The sequence below is a fragment of the Aspergillus saccharolyticus genome (genome assembly GCF_003184585.1).
Source record: "Aspergillus saccharolyticus JOP 1030-1 unplaced genomic scaffold BP01scaffold_11, whole genome shotgun sequence".
In the NCBI taxonomy this organism is placed as follows: domain Eukaryota; kingdom Fungi; phylum Ascomycota; class Eurotiomycetes; order Eurotiales; family Aspergillaceae; genus Aspergillus; species Aspergillus saccharolyticus.
The window spans coordinates 526872-547127 of record NW_020290621.1 but is presented as its reverse complement, the minus strand read 5'-3'; the positions used below and the strand labels follow the sequence as shown (position 1 = coordinate 547127).

The 20256-nt window shown below is 52.9% G+C and overlaps 6 protein-coding genes across 6 annotated transcripts; 3 read left to right on the top strand and 3 right to left on the bottom strand.

Annotated features, from left to right (window-relative positions):
* Positions 1-103: 103 nt before the first annotated feature.
* On the bottom strand, positions 104-3512 carry BP01DRAFT_415273 (anaphase promoting complex subunit CDC16; the record flags this gene model as incomplete). Its single annotated transcript, XM_025579125.1, has 3 exons — positions 104-2384; positions 2461-2549; positions 3505-3512. 3 exons carry the CDS (start codon positions 3510-3512, stop codon positions 187-189), a joined length of 2295 nt encoding a protein of 764 aa, XP_025432249.1. The 3' UTR covers positions 104-186.
* Positions 3513-3809: 297 nt separating this feature from the next.
* BP01DRAFT_373256 (uncharacterized protein) lies at positions 3810-5289 on the top strand (the record flags this gene model as incomplete). The annotated part of the gene is made up of 3 exons (XM_025576776.1): positions 3810-4785; positions 4852-4949; positions 4981-5289. 3 exons carry the CDS (start codon positions 3810-3812, stop codon positions 5287-5289), a joined length of 1383 nt encoding a protein of 460 aa, XP_025432248.1.
* Positions 5290-6262: 973 nt separating this feature from the next.
* Positions 6263-8208, top strand: BP01DRAFT_27097 (putative cytochrome P450). Its single transcript, XM_025571385.1, has 2 exons — positions 6263-6762; positions 6828-8208. Exons 1-2 carry the CDS (start codon positions 6654-6656, stop codon positions 8114-8116), a joined length of 1398 nt encoding a protein of 465 aa, XP_025432247.1. The 5' UTR covers positions 6263-6653; the 3' UTR covers positions 8117-8208.
* A 3827-nt stretch (positions 8209-12035) lies between these two features.
* On the top strand, positions 12036-13106 carry xanC (transcription factor xanC; the record flags this gene model as incomplete). The annotated part of the gene is made up of 3 exons (XM_025577337.1): positions 12036-12147; positions 12202-12711; positions 12763-13106. The coding sequence occupies 3 exons, from the start codon at positions 12036-12038 to the stop codon at positions 13104-13106; spliced, it is 966 nt and encodes a 321-aa protein (XP_025432246.1).
* Positions 13107-15574: 2468 nt separating this feature from the next.
* BP01DRAFT_355907 (putative C6 transcription factor) lies at positions 15575-18659 on the bottom strand. Its single transcript, XM_025574813.1, has 4 exons — positions 17478-18659; positions 17156-17415; positions 16880-17105; positions 15575-16815 (listed from the first exon to the last, which is right to left on the bottom strand). Exons 1-4 carry the CDS (start codon positions 18326-18328, stop codon positions 15759-15761), a joined length of 2394 nt encoding a protein of 797 aa, XP_025432245.1. The 5' UTR covers positions 18329-18659; the 3' UTR covers positions 15575-15758.
* Positions 18660-18992: 333 nt separating this feature from the next.
* On the bottom strand, positions 18993-19817 carry BP01DRAFT_355905 (uncharacterized protein). Its single transcript, XM_025574812.1, has one exon. It carries the CDS (start codon positions 19452-19454, stop codon positions 19065-19067), a length of 390 nt encoding a protein of 129 aa, XP_025432244.1. The 5' UTR covers positions 19455-19817; the 3' UTR covers positions 18993-19064.
* Positions 19818-20256: the final 439 nt, after the last annotated feature.

Here is a 20256-nt window from a genome sequence, read left to right as displayed (position 1 = left end):
AGTTGGTAGTCTATGTGCTGTACCATGTACAGACAGCATGAGTTTCTGGTTTGAGAAGCCTAACAGCAATAAATAATGCTTTACGAATTCATGCAGGATCAATACACAATACCCGGGTATAATTCATCCAACCCAACGCCCACGTCTATGCCCAATGCCATCTCATCTCACTGCTGCTGCTCACTGTCACTGCTGCCTCGCGTTGCTCCGCACCGCCCGCGTCCCTCGACTCCTGCCGCTTGCAGGCCCTGGCGTTTCGCTCTCCGACTCAACTCGCCGTCTACTGCGCCCGCCGCGCACGCGGCCCATAGCCTGCCGCAACATGCCGTCCGCTTCGTCGTCCAGCTCCATTTCCACCTTCTCCTCAAGCGTTTCCGAATGTCCGGCCGCGCTGAGCCCGTTGACATGAGCCACTTCGTCCGTCCATTCTTCAGCGTAAGACTCCTCAGGAACTCCCCGTCGCCGGGACACGCTCTTTCCCTTGCCTTTGGATGACCGCGTGGAGCTCCGACTGGTCGTGGTTCTTGCTTCTTCAAAAACGAGCGGCTCGCTGTCTTGCCCTTCAAGCGCCCAGATTTCCAAGGCACGAGAGAGCAGTGTGCCGGCGATGCCCGCGCCTCCTGCTGCGTCGCCGCCACCGCTGGCCCCGAGCACTCGCACCGCTTCATGAAGTGCCGTCACAGCTTCCATGGTGCGACTCAGCTCGAGTAATACAAGCCCGCGAGCAGTGTGCAACGAGCCGACCAGCCCACGGTCTTCGTAGCCCCCGACACCCGACGTGGCGACGCCAGATGCGCTCCCGCCGCTGCCCCCTAAGAATGGGCTGTACCCGAAACTCGCCCCAGCGGCTCCGATACGAAGGCACTCGTCGAACTCGGTCAGGGCTTCCGAGAATCGCCCAATGCGACGCAAGGCATGCCCCAAGTTCGCTCGCGTCGCTACCCACGCTCCGGGCTCGCATTCCAGCGACGTGGCCAGGTCTAGCGATCGCCGGAACAGCTCAACGGCCGCCTCAAGGTGATTTTGGTGATAGAAGACTACCCCTAGTTCGTTCAGAACCAAGGGGTCGCCGCCAAGAGAGGTCAGCTCGGAAGAGGGATTGGCACGGATGGCTGGAGCTGACCCGGACGCGTCTCCGGTGGACATCGAATACGCTGCCGAAAGGTACTCTTGTGCTAAAGACATGTTGTTCAGTGCAAGATGCTGCATGCCCAAAAACAGCTGAGGCAAGTGACTGCCCTGGAAAAGCCGTGCCGCCGTGCTATATGCGGCGATCGCCTGGTCGTGTTCTCCCTCGGCGGCAAAGGTGTGGGCAAAGCCAATCCATGCTGGTGCGGAATGGGGGTCCAGCAACGATGCCTTGGAGAAGAACCGTCGCGCCTCAGCGATCTTGGACACTGATAGGTAATACACGCCGATAGCAAGGTACGTATACGATTCTTCTGGTGCGTGATCAGCGAGCGTATGCGACAGTAAAAAAAGCGCATTGGTGGCCCCGGTTTCGTAGAGACAGGCCAGGTGTAAAGGGTACACCGCAGGCGGATGTCCAAGGTGGCTCTGAGCCGACACATGCATCGCAGCTGTCGTCTGTGTCAGTGAGGTGCTTGACTGCGAGGTGGATAGGATAGATGAGGTGAGCTCTAGAGCTTGTGCGAATCGGCACTGTGTATATAGGGCTTCTGCCCGCGAGAGCAAGATATCAGGGTTCTCCGACAGATTATAATGCGTCGAAAGAGTTTCGGTCGCGTCGGAAAGGATCGTAGGGGAAGAGTACTTGGACAGTCGGGTCGTGTATAGCATTTTGGTAAAATGAGCCGCCTCTTGCGCCACTGACGGCTCTGGGCTCGAGACAGAATCAAAGTCAAGAGACTCGAGAAACTCCAGTTCCTCGGCCGGCGACATGAGCGAGTTCTTCATGAGCTGGTCAAACGCCTCGAAGCATTGGACGTCGATCCGGACAGCATCCTTGTAGCAATCCCGCGCGCGGTCGAAGGCATTCTGCTTCGCAAAACAGACCCCCCTCAGATAGCACATTGCTGCCTCGAAGCGGACGTTGTTGGCATCCTCTTTTTCCCGCTCCTCGCTGCGATCGATCCGCGAAGCCGTGGTCTTTCCGTTCCGTAGAGTCACATGGCTCTGGCCGTTGAGGTGCTGCAGCTTGCGACGGCTGTTGCTGCTGCGTATCAAGTGAGTCGGGTTGTGGTCACCAAGAACAGAGAGCGCCTGCTCGAATTGATTCTGCTTGATGTAGCAGTGCGCGGCGAGGTAGCGACACGCGGTACTCCGGGAGATGAGGTCTTTGCGAGACAGGAGGGCCAAGGCGCGGGCATAGTTATTGTTCGAGAAATGGACCTGTGCTAGCCAGAAGGCGTCCGAGTCACTGTCTGGAAGAGGCAAGCCTTGAGTTAGCCTCTGAGACATGCGAGCAAAACCACGGCCGCATACCGGCTGGGTACTCACTGGTCAGGGCCAGCACTTTGTCGCCAATGTAAATGGCTGCGTCATGCTGGCCGCGGTTCAGCGCATCCTGGCGCCAGGAGCGCAAGAATCTTTCCATGAGCGAGAACAAGCACGTGGAACCGAGAGAGTCAGTTGAGGGGAGGATCACTGAGAACGAGGCGGTCACGACGGCGGCATCATCGACCGAGAGGCATGCGGCGGGTTGGAGGGGTGACGGGGATGTTTGAGCGGAGGATAAACAGACCGCGGACGAGAGTGGCGGTCAAGCGGTCGTCCAAGCGCGTGAGCTTGCGTATTTCCGAACAGTGCAGGAGAAAGAACGAGATTGTAGAACCAGAAGAAGGAATACGAGGTAAAGAAAGGGCTCAAAGTTGAAGGATGAGAAGGAAGCGTTGGGTCGAGGGCGGAGGACACAAGCGAAGGTACTGTACAATTCGCTAACAAACATACGAGGCAAACGCGGTAGTCTTGATGCCTGCCTTCTTAGGCATCAGTTCTCACCGCCCGGCAACCAATCAAGCAGAAGACATACACACATTGATTCATTTGAAAGTTGATGCTGATCAACAGAATTAAATTGACGCATACTATATGTCAAATTGCAGAAAAACCATTCCAAGAGATTCTATGCTCTGATTCATCCCATACCCATGTCTCATGGACAAGTCATGTTGAGACTGCAGTCACCCGTTCAGATCCACTGGGTGGAACTGTACACGATATACAGAAATGTAGAATGCAGATGCCTGAGGGGCCTATGTCCCAACTCTGTCACGAATACAGATCAGAGCATGATGTTGAGCTTGCTCATAAAAGCTTTGGCAAGTCCGACGGCGTTGACCTCTTGGCTTTGGCACATGGTTCTTGTTGGCGAAAAACCACCATCGAAGTGCCATGCCATTGTCAAAAGAGCCCTGCCATTACCGTGACACCACTCCAACAGCTGTCAACAGCCACCCATGAGTAGACTGTCGTGATCATCATCAGGGGCGCTGTTCTTCGACTGTGTAGCGCCATGTTTCAGAAATGTCTTCAGTCGCTCACAAAGGCATGGCAGTGAATTCACCGACTAGGGGAAGGATCAACCTCCTACCAGACTTAGAGCTTGAGGCAGCCACAAAATCGTAACATCGCCGCGTATGATTTCGACTTCACAGTCTCCGTCATACAGCCCCTTTCCGTGGCGCGAGCCATGTCCCCGGAAATTGCAAATGGCTTCAGTGAATCACCCCTTCAGGCTCCCTCGCCCAACTTCTAGCTCTTGTTTCCTCTTCGCTTATAAAATCATCTTATCATCAGAATGAAAGTCAGAAACCACACGACCAGTTTCTTTTCATTGTGTGTTTGCCATGGCTCTCTTTCGAAGCCCCCGATGGCGCTCACGAAGGAGCCATCTGCTTCCAGCTATCTACCTGATCGGGCTGCTCACTCTGACAGGTATCGCCCTTATCTGGTACGGCGTCAACTCAGACCGCGAATATATCTATCCTTTACTCACGCAGTTAATTCCTGCGGGCCACTGTGCGTGTCTTACCTCGACCACGTTTCAATGTGCGAGCTGCTTAACCTGCGCCCATCAAGACCGTTTACCTCAGACCGCACTTCCTTCTAGCCCGAGCTGGGTGTTTGATCCTGGTCAAGATGGTGACAATGAAGCACTGAGTCGAGCCCAGTGCATAGCTGCTTTCCCCGGTCTGTTTGAAGATCTCCTGCGTGCAGACACGTTCTGGAGAGAGAATGGCGGCCTCCAAGTCGAGCATCTGAAACACATCACGATCAAGCACGGCATGGCGCGAGTTTTCATCCATCGCGGGGAGCTGTATGTGGCAAAAGCCCTGTCAAGAGGCGAAGATCATCGGCGTAAGGTCTTAGCAGTGCTGAGTGCCATACACCGCGCACTAGTCACAAACCTGGAACGAGCATCATATCAAGATCTAGAATTTATCTTCTCTGTAGAGGATAAAGTCACGGATGTCACCACCACAGATCAGCCAATCTGGGTGTTTGCAAGGTCTGCTGGTGAAGAAGCAGTTTGGCTCATGCCTGACTTTGGTTACTGGGCATGGGAGAATGTGCAGAATTCCATCGGGCCATATGACCAGGTGGTCGACCATATCAAGCGCACGGAAATACCCTGGTCCCAGAAGATCAAGCGGCTCGTCTGGCGAGGTAAACCGAGTTTTGCTCCCAAACTGCGGCGCGCACTGATGGATGCTGCGCGAGGCCAGCCGTGGGGTGACATCAAACATGTGGATTGGAGCAAACGTACGAATGTTATGAGTCTGGAAAGCCACTGCCAATACATGTTCATAGCTCACGTTGAGGGTAAGGCTTCTGTGGCCGTACGATTGTTTCCAAGTGTTCCAGAACAATACTGAGTATGGATGTTAGGACGATCTTACTCTGCGGCTCTCAAATACCGCCAAGCGTGCAACTCGGTCGTTGTGGTTCACAAACTGCAGTACATCCAGCATCACCACTATCTTCTTGTGTCATCTTGTGTCAGAAGGACCGAGCCAGAATTATGTAGAAGTCGAAAGGGATTTTAGCGACCTAGCAGCCAATTTAAAGGCTTTGCTGGATGACCCATCACGGGCAGAACGCATTGCTAACAACAGCGTCGAGACATTCCGCGACCGGTATCTCACCAAGGCGGCGGAAGCGTGCTATTGGCGTATGCTTTTCGAGAGATATAGTAGCGTTTGGAACAGCAGCGTGCCGCATGGGTCAAAAAATCAGCAGAAAGAGCGCGGTGTGCGATACGAATCGTTTGTACTCTTGGACAGTCGCATGATGCTTGATTTTGACGCAACGAGCGCGACGAGCTGAGGCCTCACATACGATAGCAGTTGTGCGGAGAGGTGCATGAGTATTGCTGCTGGTATTGACGCAATAATTGGCTTACTGACAGGTCAAGAAATGCGCTCCTGGTTTCATGCATGATGGTTATTGCATCAGTGCTGTGGTGGTCTCAAGGGAGTCTTGGTTGGGGGGGGGGGGGGGGGGGGGGGGGGCAAATATCAGGAAAGCCTGGTAGCATCACATACGTCAGTCTAGTAAGTTATAACAGTGTGTAATTTAGTGGTGACTCGCCAGTCCCGTTCAATGGGGGAATAAGGTAGTTCGTAGTCTACATGATGGATAGATGTTCCAGTTGATGTCTTTGCTGGACCAAGGACAGTCAATCATGTGAGGGGTTGTTTCCGATCGATTTCCCACTTCGCTCCAGCCAAGTTCACATCCAACCTCATCATGCTCAACTTCAAACACAAGCGCGGCTCTGCCACTCAGATGGGCAATTATCAGACAGGGTCTACGAAGTGCTGAGTCACTTTGGTTTTAATTGCAGAATCAATCAACCTAAACAGACCATCAGCATCTGGGATGGGCGTCTGTATGCGACTGGGTAGTGCCGTGAGTTGGGCAGGGTTGCAAAAAACCCCCTTTCCATCATACATACGAACTTGTCTCACCTCCAGAAGCACCCCTTCCTTATGACTGTGCAGAACTGACATTGTTGAGAGTATGTCATTGGGTCTGCGAATCCACTAAGGCACGTCTGAGGTGGAGATACGATGGTTCGCTTGGCACTGCAGCTGCGGAGTGCGCTCCCTCCTAAACAAACCAACATGAATCACCCATCAAACGAATTCCTTCTTTCATCATAATTGTCCATGATCGCCGCGACCCTCCATAGCGGTGCAATACCCGCTGCAGCTATGTACCGACGCTATGGTTGCTCTTGTCGACCGACCATCTGACCAGATTGCGAGCATTCCTTCTCTTCGCTGACAATAGGTGGGTTCTGAGTGGCATACCCTCCCGTGGCGTCAAGCAAGGTAGCTTCCCACCCTCCAGATGAACCATGATCTGTGCGGAGATCGGCTCTTGCACTCGACCACTGGGGAGACGCCAGTGGGGCCTCGTCAAGGGCGCGAACAACCGACTATCGAAGGGATCATCGCGCGAATCGGCGAGATTTCAGCTCAGCTGAGATCTGCAGCCACAACACTCTTTCAGAGCCATTCACAATTCGTGCCATCTCTATGGAGGTCGCACGGGGGAACAGACACGCCGCCTGCCCACCAAAAGTGTGGAGGCTGGCGTGCTGGCTTATAACATAGGCTTGCATTCTCCAGTCGATTTGAAGCTGTCAGTTTTCCTGCTCTGTTCGCCTTTTCAACAACGCAGCCATGCCATCAGCTATTCCCAAGCCCCCGGGGGTCTTCCTCCTCGGCAATCTTTTTGATGTGAACTCTGGCAACCCTTGGATGTCATTCAACAAACTCTCGAGCAAATATCGTAAGCCTCACTTCATCCCGGGCCTGACGTGGTCGCCTGGTCCTAATATTTGTTTCGCTTCACAGGCCCTATCTGTAAGGTCACTATTCTCGGTCACGACATTGTTTTGGTCACCGGAGCCGCCCTTCTTGAAGAAATATGCGACGAGAAACGCTTTCGCAAAGCCGTCAACGGGCCTATTGTCGAAATTCGACAGCTCGTGCACTCGAGTCTCTTCACGGCTTACCACAGTGAAATGGATTCCTGGGGAGTCGCTCACCGAATCATGGCACCTCTCGTTACGCCAGAAGCTGTTGCACAGGTCTTCACGGACATGGGAGAGGTCTCAAACGACCTGATTAGGAAATGGACGGCTGGAACGCGCCAGCGTGTCAACGTCACTGACGACCTGGATCGTCTTAACCATGCCGCTAACATGCTTTGCTTTTTTGATCAACGACTCCATTGCTTGGAGGGCCCAGAGCCGTTGGTCATCAAGGCTATGGAGGGCGCGACCACCGAAGCGGTCCGGCGGCCCAGCCGGCCCAGAATTCTGAATTGGCTCTTCTATCAACGCAAATTCGACAACCTCATCAAGTCCCTGCGCGATTATTCGGCCGATTGCATCGCGCACCGACGCGCAAACCCGTCTGCCAAGAAAGACATGCTACATGCCCTTATCGAGGGCAAGGACCCAGAAACTGGCAAGGGTCTCGACAAGACCCAACAGATCGACGAGATCATCAACGTCTTCATCGGCAGTGCCACCGCACCAAACCTTGTCGCGTTCGCCCTTTACTACCTCATGAAGAACCCGAAGGAGATTGTGCGCGCACGGGAAGAACTAGATGCTGTCATCGGAGGACCTGGTACCCAAATCGAACACGAGCATCTTGCGAACCTCCCTTACTGCACTGCAATCCTCCGTGAGGCCATGCGTCTCGCTCCTCCGGCCCCGGGCTTCAACATCGAACCCATTCCCTCGAATGAAGGTCCTGTCTACCTCGCCGGAGGCGAGTACGAAGTCCCGCGCGACCAACCCCTGTATGCAATCCTGTATGGTGTGAACCGCGACCCGGCCGTGTTCGAGGACCCGGACGCTTTCAAGCCGGAGCGTATGGTCGGCGAGAAGTACGATCGTCTTCCCTCCAGCGTCAAGAAGGGATTCGGCAATGGTAAGCGCCACTGCATTGGAAAGCAGTACGCGTGGGAATGGTCGTTCTTCACGCTGGTCAGCATCCTCAAGGATGTGGAATTTGAGTTGGCCGACAAGAACTATGTCACCAACCCGGCCGCCGAGAACTATAACGGGGCGTTCACCGTCAAGCCACTGGGACTTTTCGCTGTCACCGGGCCCCGCCCTAGAGCGAGTTAGATCTCTGGTCCTCCTGTTAGCTATTCTGTCTCCTGCCTCATGATATCCAAATTGCGGTTGTAGTGTATGCTACGCGTTTGCATGTTCTTCAATACTACTAAGCTTTTTCGCTATGTTTCGGTCATTGAATGATGTAATGCTAGTGTCTGAATATCTTTCAAAGACGTCTCTCTTGGGGATCTGTTCATTTGACCACAAACTTAAGAGACAACTGAATGTTTTGGAGCTTTAGAAGGACGAAGTAGCCTCCGGTAGTATGTGCACTACCAAGCATGTTGCAGGGATTCGAACTCTTCCAGTGTGCCCATTTGGATCTTTGCCACAGACGACGAGCCCGACTATGCCGATTCAGGCCTTGCTTTCAGAAAACCATATACCCTACAAAGTCCATGATTTCATAGATACAAAGCATGGATGCCCCTCAGCAGCACGACATGGACGCTATGCTCGACAAATGCAAAGACAATGTTGATACCCGTGGCACAGAAACCGAATAAGTTCTACAGGGCCTGGAACCTGTGGGCGATGGCCCGAGGCAGCTGTTGTGGTAGAGGTTGCCGTCCCGAGAGTAACCCAAGGGTTGTATGAGTTGCGTGTCATGCTTGAACTATATCCTTTTGTCCACCAAAGATCATGCATATGTGTCTCAATAATTGAATCTACACTTCATTTCATTTATTGACAGATGGTTAGTACCGATGTGGAAGGGGAGCCTCTTCAATTCCTTCAGCTACTTATCTTCAATACCCACCTAAGGACTAAGGAATCGGTCTTGACCTCACCTGAATGAAGCCTGTGGGTACCATGCTACCGCACGCGACCTCATATACCAAGACATTATAGCCTGAACGACGATCAGCAAAGTTCAAGCCACCCCGCAGTGCAACCGATCATTGCAGACAGCCATCCTGCCACGATGGTCGAACAGACCGTCTGAATGTGAATCGCATTCGCCCTTCTGTGCCATGTCTAGGGTTATACAACTGGGGATCCAGTCAATTCGCTCGGATGCCCTGTCCAACAGGGCGAACGGCGACGGGCGAGAGCCCCCTCCCTCTTCCTCCTCATGACATGTGATCAGTTGCAAAGGGATGGGTCCAGGTCCGTTCTTAGAGGTCACCCCAGAGAATTCGCCCCGGCCCTGATTGCAACACCTTTCGCAAGCGCCGTTGCCGTGATGTGGGGTGGGATGGACACATTTGGTAATTCGATTCTCTAAGGCTTATGCGGGCTCAGGTTGATTATCACTGTGTTCTGTAGGGGTGATGCTTGTTGACTTCGGTCGGTGGTCTTGCTTGAACGTCAACTGGTTGGCACATTGCTGTTAGCATACCAAGGCAATATTATGACGTATAGGTCTGTGTGCTCAAGGAGCTCAGAGTCACTGCGGCCCAAAAGGACACGACAAATGAGAATTCGGGATGGCACACTTATTCTCGCTCGATATTGTACCGGAAAATGGCGAAAAAGCAGATAGATGACAAGGAGATGGTTTACCTAGTCAATAATAGCAACAGCCGTCCACAGTCGCTCAAGCAAGTCCCGGAGGAGCGCAGCTCGGACCATGTCCAAATTTCATGGTCGGATAAAGCCGATGCTGTAAAGTAACCGGTTTTCTCTTCAAATGTCTCGAAGCCAGGTGTTGATTGGAGACCAATGCCATGAAGCCGATGATCGAGGGAGGTGGAAATGGGTCACAACAGAGAATAATGAGGTTTCCAACCACTCTATGCTTGCTTTTGAGACGCCTGTCTGCTATCAATCTCTTGAAGCAGTACATGTTCCCAATCAGATGCAACTGAAACAGGCTGTTTGATCCGACAAAGAGAGTCCGAGAGGGGGGAAAGGGGATTGTACTGTTGTTTCAAACAGGGAAGGAGGAAAAGCAGTCAGTCACGGGAGAACGAGTTACCAGGGAATTCTTCTCTACCAATTCATTCTGGAACGGAAGGCTCTGGCAGTTTCTTCCCTCCATCTTCCTTCTCGCGATCGATTCAAATCATTTCACACCTCTCCCCGATACCCGACATCGGTGCTACCACACCTTCATCACTGCTTCCTCCACCGGACGGCTCTGAGTTGCTTCAGATTCATTGAGGTGACACAGGAGCTGGATCATTTGGCAGTGGCCCTCTGGCTAACTCGCATCCAAAACACGCCAGTCCGAATACGAATCGCCTGGTCTACCTTCTCATTAAGTTGGGATCTATTGCTCTTGCTCGGACACGCTGTCTCATCGGCCTGTCGGCATTGCTCTCTCCTACCTCGCTTTCCAGGAGATCTCCTGATTGGCTTTCCAGTCAACATACATCAAGGCACCTTCGATGCTGACGACAGGTCAGCCGTGAAGCTGAGCTCAGACAGCCTGGGCCATTGATTCCATGCTGTCACTGGATCCTCCAAGCCAAGCTAGAACCAATTGCCATCCTCGGGCTGTGCTGGCAGAAGAGCCTTGTTTCTCCAAAGAAAGTTTTGGGCTTTGGTGCCCGGAGGAGGTTTTCATCCTGACTGGTATACAGGACTCCATACTTTTTATGCAGATTTGATCCGCCTGCGACCAAATCGAGCCATGGTCGAGTAGCACCAGTTATGAAACCGGTAGACTATCCCAGTGGCCACCCTCGGGGTACGGCAAACATACCTTTGAAGACTAGTACGCTGAGCTAATTTCAATCCCACTCTCACAAACTTGTACCCGACAAATGTATAGCTTGCATCGCAGTTGGTCTGTATCTTCAAACCAGCTGGGTCAGACTTGCCATTAGCTACGCTAAGACACTCAATTAGCCCTAAGTGGTGCGCCGTGATCGAGGCTGCGCACTTACGGGTACCATACACATGGTCTTACTACCCGGAGCTCCCGGGTACATGCGACAGAGGAGTACTAGCCGTGTATCCCGAAGCACTGGAACAATTTTCTGTGCCAGTCTCCAAGGGCCTCAAGCTGGGTTATTTGCAGCTGTTCACGATTGCCGCATAGCTCGCTTAGTTTATTCAAGTTACGCCCCAGATCCGTGCGCATGGCTTGCCAGACCAGTATGCTGAATGGGAATAATAATGAGTCTCTGATCAAACAGGTGAATGTGCAGTATCAGCTGAGAGTCACCTAGCCGGCAGGTCTGGCTCGATCTTTGTGGCCTGGCCCTCTCGATACTCATGCAACGCCTCTTATCGATTTTAGTTGGACACGCATTAATGATCAGCAGCGCCAAATGAAGCCTTGCCCGCAACCTCAGAGCTATGGGTTATCATTGTCTGGGCAATTTTACAGCCAATGCCTGGCGTGTGACATGGACCAGGGTTGCAGGGCGGGCTAGCAAAAGAGCTCAGCGCGTGGCTCGAGCAGTCACGAGCCAAGTACCAGTGTAGTGGGAAAGCAAGGAGCCATGAATAACTGGCTGGCTGGCTGGAGGGGCCTGAGAGAAGACACAGAGAATGGTTCGAGTAACCACGCACGGCGGATATTCGAATACTGCTTTGCGAGCACGAGCCACGACCTTTCCTTGATTCTACGCCCGAGCTGATGTTGCACCCATTGCGCAACCTCGTAAAATTTACCAATAGAGCCAATCATCACCAGTGAGGGTCCCTGGAATATCCGGGATTTGGCTCGTTGGATTTTTCGGATACGGTGAGCTGAGTGCATAATCTCCTTATAAGGAAAGATGGTTAGATTGCAGCAAGATCGGCCTACTGACGGTTTGACAGCGAGACACGCAGAAGGAGGCGGAGGCTCTGTCCCTCCAAGACGCACTGCTACCCCGCAAGAAGCTAGCTATATGAGTCCAGCCTTCATCCTCTTGCCTGGTTCTCTTCATGCTACTTGTGTACAGTGCTTATGGTCAAGGCAGATATCTGTTCACACCGACAGCATTACCCTCACTTTATCATCCTTCCCTGTCGTCTGATGTCTACAAAAATGCGAGTACAACCCACCAAGGAAGAACGATGCTCGAGCGACGGTTCTGGACAGAAGCAGGATCCTATCGAGCGAAGGAGGTTGCAGAACCGTCTGTCCCAGAGAAATCATCGTGCGTGAGGTCAGCGCGGATGGCAGTTGACCCGGTTACTTACAGGGAGCGCAGGTCGAAAGATACGTGACCGCATCGCGAAGCTTCAGGAGCGTGTTATTGCCAGTGAGCTACGAGCAGCTGCAAGTCTGAATGGTTGGGATCATGCCAGCTCGATCACCGGACCACCAGCGGTGGACCGGTATTCGCCTATCTTTGATCCCAGTGGCACATCCTCTTCGACGATGGCCGATGGGTCCTCCGGTTATGCATCAGCGTATATGTCTCAGTCCCGATTGTTCTGCTCGTCGTGCAACAGTGCGTTGGCGCCGCTGCCGCTATGCTCGACCCAAATGACGATTACATCGCCTCTATACGATATCACCGAGCTCGATGCTTCGAATACATCCTCCTCGAACCCCCGGAATCACCCCTATTTCCCCCGGTCTAGCTCTGGCGCTTCTGAGTTGCTGCAAAGCATGTCTGGTGGCTATTCATCGAGCGACGCAAACGCAGTGCCCCTTTTCGAACCGTGGACTGGCCAAACTCAGTATTCCGGATCGTCACTTTACTACCTCACAACAGGTAAGATGCATTCGGGCTCGCATCGGCCTGAAGCTGATCATTCTGCTCTAGAGGCGTCGTTGCCACAGATCATGCAAGCTTTAAGCACGGGACCAGCACGACCCAAGGCGATCATCGTGCTCTCGCAGAATACGCAACCAGCCTCAATTTCCACCAGTCTACCAACGTCGCAATCGCCACCCACTGCAAACAGCACTGTCGAACTGTCAGGATCATCCAGTCCTGTTGAGTTGCATGAGACCTTGTGCCAGTGCCAGAGTCAGCGATCGATGGCTGGACCCCCGGGCATGATGGCCGCTGATGACTGGGTTAATGCAGGTACCTCAACCTCTCCGGCTGTTTGCCCACTACATTCGATGCCAGCCAATGAGAGCATGCAACTTATGATGATGTGAGATGAATTTATATATACTATACCATGTTGGAAGTTTTGGGAGCGGTGGTACATAGACTGAGAACAATACAAGATTGTGTGGTAAGCCTTTTTTCCTTGGGATATGATCAGTGCAACCCATCAAGATGGTGAATTAGATTTAAAGGAGTTGTTCGATGAAGATGAAGCGGTGAGCCTTGGACAGAGGTGCAGTGGCGAGTTGAAGCAAACAAGCAGATGTTAATAGTAGAAGCCGGGCCTTATATCCACTAAAGCCTTCTTTGTCTGTTTGATCCTCCCTGGTTCGACATGCAGTAGTTTGCAGCATCAGCTTTGCGTGTTCCAAGAACACAGTTCACCCCAACGAACAACAACAACAACAATGTCTCAGAAGATTGAGCCAGGATCCTCATCCTTAGGCCATAGCAGATCGTGAGGCAGTAGGCAAAGCAAAGAAAGTCACGATCACCGGTGCACGCCACTTGTGCTATCGCCGATGGCACAATAACCCCGAACTACATCTGCTTTCACACCGGCGACTGGGGAGGAAGCATTGAATCCCCTGATCACCGATCTTCCATTTTCTACTCGCCACTTGTCTCGTCAGTTGTCTCTACGAAAATCCAAGATGAGTATTCGCTTTTGCATCCCATGTTGCCCCCTCATGGGTAGATCACCGCTGTGTACTTACCTCTTATTCTCTCACGTGGGCAGCTTGTCACATTGATTACTACTAGATCTCGGTAGGTATATGTGTATCCTGTGTGTGTCCGTGAGAAGTTAGTCCTCAACGTACTATACTAATTAGACCAGTGATACCTACCAGTACCTACCTTAGTGCACAAAATACAAACCTTCCTCTCCTCTTTCCTACAATTACAGTATAGTCCAGTACAGTACATTCACCTCACGCTCAAAGCCCCTCAACTCCAAGTCGCTTACGGGGTATTAGTGAAAATGACAATCGGGCCGTGGTGCATAATCCTCTGCCGAAAAAGGGATCGAATGTTTGCTTTTTTTTGGGGGAGGGGCCGGGGGGCCTCAGCAAATGAGCTGGGTGGTTATGTTCTGGTGAATAGAAAGAACATGGGGTCAGCTGAGGTATGGATGTTTGTGGGAATCTGATCGCATGAAGGGGGTTCGTTGCGTTGTTCTATTCTTGGGAATGGGGCTGGAGAGCTTGAAAATCGGGGATGATGGGTTGGTTGTTTGGGGTTTAATTCAAAGGTCGGTCGGGAGGGAGGGCGAGAGGGACGGGGAATCTTTCTCCGAGGATCGCCGGGTTGGACGGAAGTAGTAGCCATAGTGAATAAATTCATAGCAAGTAGAGTACGGAGGAGAGGGTGCGAGGTGTGGAAGTAATCCCTTGTCGTTAGGCAGCAGTAGCAGCGCGGGATCCTCGAGAGTATTGTACGGAGATGATGAGGGTTGTATAGCATCCGCCCTAATCTCTAGTTATCCACGGAAGGATATGATAATTCACCACTGCAAGTGACTCTCCCCCACCATCATACCTCATACTGATTCCACTCCTATCCCAGCCGGGAATCTCGATATTGAAAAACCGCCCATTCAATCCCCCCCCTCCCTGTTCCCCCATGAATCTGAACTACACCTTGGGAGAGACAACGAATCGGTAGACATACTTATTCACAATCTTTCTATCTAGTTTCTCGCCGCTCCGCCACAGCGACAGTAACGCCCGAGTCCCCACTCACGAGATGCGTGCGGTCCGTTTACGTTGACTTAGGTGTTGGTGGGTGTGTGGTCGTTCCTACTGATAAGCAAGTCAACCTGATACTAAGGTCATCTCACTTGAAACCAGCCAGACACCATTGACCGTAAGACCGTAAGAGGGCACGTTCGTTCCATCCAGAGACAGACACACTACCAGATACATCCAACATCCCCGCATCATTAATCAACACATCCAACACCCTCCCCCTGCAAGCATCTCGTCCACGGTCTCCGCTACGTCCGTCACGTCGAGTGATACCGGCGTGATGCGCGAAGGATGTCTTGGAGGAGGATTTGGAAGGCCCGGGGCTTGTTGCCGGCGGCGAGTTGGCGCGTGAGTGCGAGGCCGATGCCGCGGGTAGCGCCTGTTCTGAGGTAGCTTATCATATTCAATGGTATTGGTGGATCGTTTGTAGAGGTTGTTGGATGGAGGGAGGGTTTGGTTCTGGCGAGGGATTCGTGCGACTGATTCAGAATCCGTATGGTAGATTGTAACTGGGGCAAAAGCACCAACGTCCTGCCTCGTTAGTAGATGCTCCCATCCACTCCGGACGCTCATTCCCTCGTGCGTGGTCTCATGTTTACTGTACAAACGATTGAAACATGCAGGGAGGTTATTATGAAGGTCATTGACTCGGCAATAACCTTAACTACCGAGATGGAGACGGTAAACCTCACCACCACCTTAGTTATAAACACCACCACAAGCACTACGCACAAGCGAACCAGATACGAAAGTGCTCAATTGCTCAACTACACAGACAAGTCAATTAGACAGAGAATAAAGTTTCTGAGAAACACAATAAACCATTTTCAAACTCCCCATTATGCGCCAGCAGTGATCATAATCGCCGTCCCAGCGACCCCCCCCACCTCAAAATAAATGCTAGAGCCAAACGCCGGATTAAGTGCAACTGCTTCCTCATCAACGACCTACTTAGCTCCACAACGGTGGGTGAATGTATTCGGCCGCACGATCCAGGATGTTAGGGATGGACCACTCGCCGCTGGTCGAACTCTCCGGCGTTGGCGGCGGAAGAGACCCGAGGCTCGGCGTCATACCCGCCGCAGCACCCGCAACGCCCATGCTGGACCCTGCATGTGGATTGAGGTACGCGGGAGATCCAGCCTGGCCGGCAGCTCGAGCGGCTTGCGAAGTAAACGCGGCTTCCAGTTTCTCCAGAGCACGGAGGGTTTTGGTCAACGGCTTGGCCCACTGAGTCTGTGTCTCAACGCCGACCCCGACAGACCCGGGGGATGCAGAGTTCATGCCTGCGGGGCTCGGGGCGGCAGTGCTGGGCGCGCGGGGAATAGTGCTGAGGGTAGGGGGGGCGGCACCATCCGCCGGAGGGACAGTGGCATCGAGCTCGGCGTTGGCGCGCTCGGAGATGATCATCTTGAGCTGCTGCAATAAGCTCCAGAAACGGGGAATGGTTTTCGATTCGTCGGTGACCGCCAACAGGAAAATCGAGCTGATGGCTCGCTGCAGCGCGATCCACGACCGCGACGCATGGGAGCTGACGCTGTGCATCTCGATGTACGCCTCCACCGTCGTCATGAGGTTGTGAATACAGTCGGCCCGCATACTGGCTGCGGCTGGGTCGGCGGTATCTCCCGCCAGCTTCAAGGCGGGCCGATAGAGTTCCGAGGAGAAGTACGAGGAGTGCAGCTTGAGAACAACCCGCTCCAAGTGCTCGGTGGCAGAGAGACAGTATTTACGATCGCGGAGATGAGGCTTGGCCTCAATCATGATCTGCTGGATACGCTCCTTGTAGCCCTGGATCGTCTTGTAGCTCAGTTGCGAATGCGGACTCAACATGCGGCTGCGGACCACTTCCAAACACAGACCAATGACTCGGCACAGCGTCTCAAAGTACGAGATTTCGCCGGGCTTCCGGTCTTCACGGTATGCGATTTCCGGCTGGCTCACAGCGGTCGTAGAAGGCCGGTCGTAGGAGAGAGAGAAATGACTGTCCTGCCAAGCCATAGACCACCTGTGCATGGGTTAGAGTCTACCTCTCGTAGCGCCGATCTCGTCATCGGAGAGGGATCACGTACCAAACGTGGCGACGGCGATACCGCTCGGCGGCCGAGAAGCGGCTGGATTCAACATGCAGCCCGAGGGCCAATCCCATCCGAAGTGTCATCCCAAGAAGTACATATGAAATTCCGGGATTCATGTTGTACGACAAGACGTTGCCAATCACCAGCAGGGTTTGCATGGCATCGATGGTTGGCTGCGACAAAAAGTTGGTCATCCGAAGACACTGGTATGAGCAACAGACTACAACCATCAGTGACTGTCAGGTGCGGGGTTGGCAGGGACAGACAAACCATAGACTTGCGATGTCAACTCTCTCTCCTTGCCTGGAAGATCCGACGATTGACAACCAGAGGCCAGGACAGCGAACAGCAATCCCATGTAGGCGATAGTCACCCCAAAGGGCTTCTGGGCCTGGTCTGGATCGGCGCGGTATACACCGCCCATTGCCGCCCTATTGTTGAGCAAGAGCTGCAGGTTCATCTCGAACTGTGGAACGTCTTCAAGGACAGGATAAATGGCTCCTGCTATGTCTCGATAATAGCAGAAGAAACTGCCAGCAGACGCCATTAGCGCTCATGTTTGGAAAGAGAATGGCTCGGGCGGACGACTTACTCCTTGCACTGCTGGTCGGAGGGAAGAGCACTGCAGACGGCGCTGATATCAAAGGTTGACATGTCAGATGACCAGAGGTCAACAAACGGATAGGTTGCAGATTCGTTGTCCAGGCCCAGCTTCGGCAGGATTCCTCCTTCCAGAAGCGCCTGAAGCTGATCGGATCCCGATTTATTGTTCAGGATGTACGCTAACACCGAGCGGGACCCCAGGTGCACCGTGCCCTCACCAAAGGTGTTGGGCGCATGGATGCCCTCCCGCTCCGGCGAAGCAGCCTTCGACCGACTACTGGCATCGCCGCTTTGTATACTGCCGGTTTCCAGCGAGGATCCATGTCCATCTTCCGCCTTCTCGAGTCCGACTCGCAGGGTATTGATTGTTTGTTCCATTTCTCGCAACCGCGTGCGAACATTGTCCCACTCCTCCCGCGCGATGGACACCCGCCCTGGTCCCACTGGCGCTGCTAGACTTGGTCGGCTGGTAGCCGCTTCCGGCTTTGGGCGGGGAGGCTCGGGTGGTATGATGATGGTCTCACCGGGGCCCGGAGGCGGACCGCCCAGCGGACTGTGGTAGGAACCCGTCATGATGCGCTTCTTGGAGGGACGTTCATAGGAGCAGAGGTCGGCATGGTCGCGCTTGACACAGCCATCGCACGGTAGGTTGCGGTCACATTTCACTTTGCGAGCGTGGCAGGGGTAGCAGGCCTTGGGTTCGCGCGCCTTGCGTTTTGTGCGAATTATGGCATCAACTTGGGATTGCGGCAGGTCGGAAATGGCCCGCGACGAACCCGCCATGTCGGGACCAGCGACTGACGGCGAGTATGAGATAGAAGACTGGTAGGGAGAAGTCATTGTGAGTGGTGGAAGAGAGCGAAGAGATCAGGAACAAAGTTCGAGGCGGTTCTGCGCGAGGTTTTGCGCGAGCGTGGAAGGATCGTCGGTTGGTGTGTTATTGCTATCTTGAAGCTGAACCATGCGAACAGCACAGCGGGGAATGGACGGAATCAAGCGGGTGAATGAAGGCGGCGAGAGAATTGAGCAGAGACTGTCCAGGATTCACATTGGAAGCATCACATAAGTCACTCAGGGAGTCAGTCCATGAACAATTGTCGAGAAGTGAAGAGAGGATGACGAGGGGCCCATTGAAGATGGGCTCAACCAGAAAGTGTCTCCCGAGGTCACTAGCAGGGCGCAAGATTGGATTCCACCGCCAAGTTGTGTGACTGGGCGGGAAAACACCTGCAAAGGATCCGCCAGTGACTCAGCAATCCGCGGCACTTGCGCACGTGACATGGAGGGGGTCGATCATGGGTTCGCCAAGCCCTGAGCCCTACTTACCTTAAACAGTTTAATTCACTAACTACGTAAGTTAACTAACTACGTAGTTAACTTAACTTATATGCATCAGGTGACGTAATGCCCTCTAGGCAGTTGCCTTTCCCTTAAGGTACTGGCTTCTGTTCAACTAAACCACACATGCTTTGCTGTGCTACTCATGTACTCTACTCACAATACTCACAAAGACACAGTATATACAAACTGCCGATTTCAATCCTACTTTGCAGACACTGCATATCCTTCCCCTTACTTAATCAGTTGCTGAACTGACAAAATATGTTGCAGCCACCGGCTCACCCACCGCAGCCACAATGGGCGCCAAGGTGAAATTGAACCGTGCAGCAGTGGTTTGATCATAGTACAAGCCCTCCACCGCCGCTGTAGGCGGAACATAGCCCTTGGGCTGATCAAACAGATAGATTGTGTAGGTATGCTCGGTGCTATCTCTGGGCCGCGGGGCGGTATAGGGCGCCAAGGCATCGCTCGAATTGACGAATGTCCGGCCCTCGAGGGTGAAGTTCCCACCCCACCAATGCACACGAGTGGTGGTATTGGCTGCCAGTCCTGGAACCAGTGTAGCATAGTGGTTGGCGGTGGTGACATCCGAGTCCGGAATGTTGAGGTCGAGCATCACGATCATATAGGTTCCAGGGTAGACCTGCTTGACTCGCCCCGGGTAGACGGATGGGGCAGATGTCACGTCTGACAGGTGGATGCATTAGTGTGCTGCATTGGGCTGACCTTCTGAAGGGCAAGGAAAGATCGGAAATCATACCGTCAGGGTTGACCCACACATCAGGAGTGACAGTCACGTTCCCGAATGATGCTCCCAAACTGACCTGCGCTGTTGGCCAACTGCCTACAGGGGTCTGGGCCAGTGAAGTCACGGTGAGGAGAGTGGATGTGAGAATGGTAGTGGTGCGCATGATGTTGGTCCTGTGATGACCGCAAGAGGGCATGAAATTTGTATGGGAAGATGGTTCAGCGTGCACAAAGTCACGACAATAGATGATCTGTAGTTACATGGTAGATATACGCCTGCATTAAAAGAGCTGTACGTGTAGTACGTACCCGAGGTGATGTGGAGAGGACTCGTCATCAACGGGTTCTTCTTAAAACGCCGAACAAGACTAAACATGTCCGGAATCGGAGCTCGGACGAAAGAGCTACATTGGGGAAAAGGATTGAATCAAATTTCGGACATTGAACATTCATTTCGGACAGATATAAAATAAGATGTTGTTTGGTAAGGAGTAAATTCTTTTAATGTTCAGAATTGCTGGGGACAAGATCACACTGAAAACTATCTGGGCACGGATACGTGCATTCAGTTGGGTCGAAGTCTTTTGGAGAATGGATACTCTTAGTAGGGTCAATTACTGAACTAATGTATTCTATTAATTTCTAGCACGTTCGGTATTTAGCATGAATCATGACTTGCA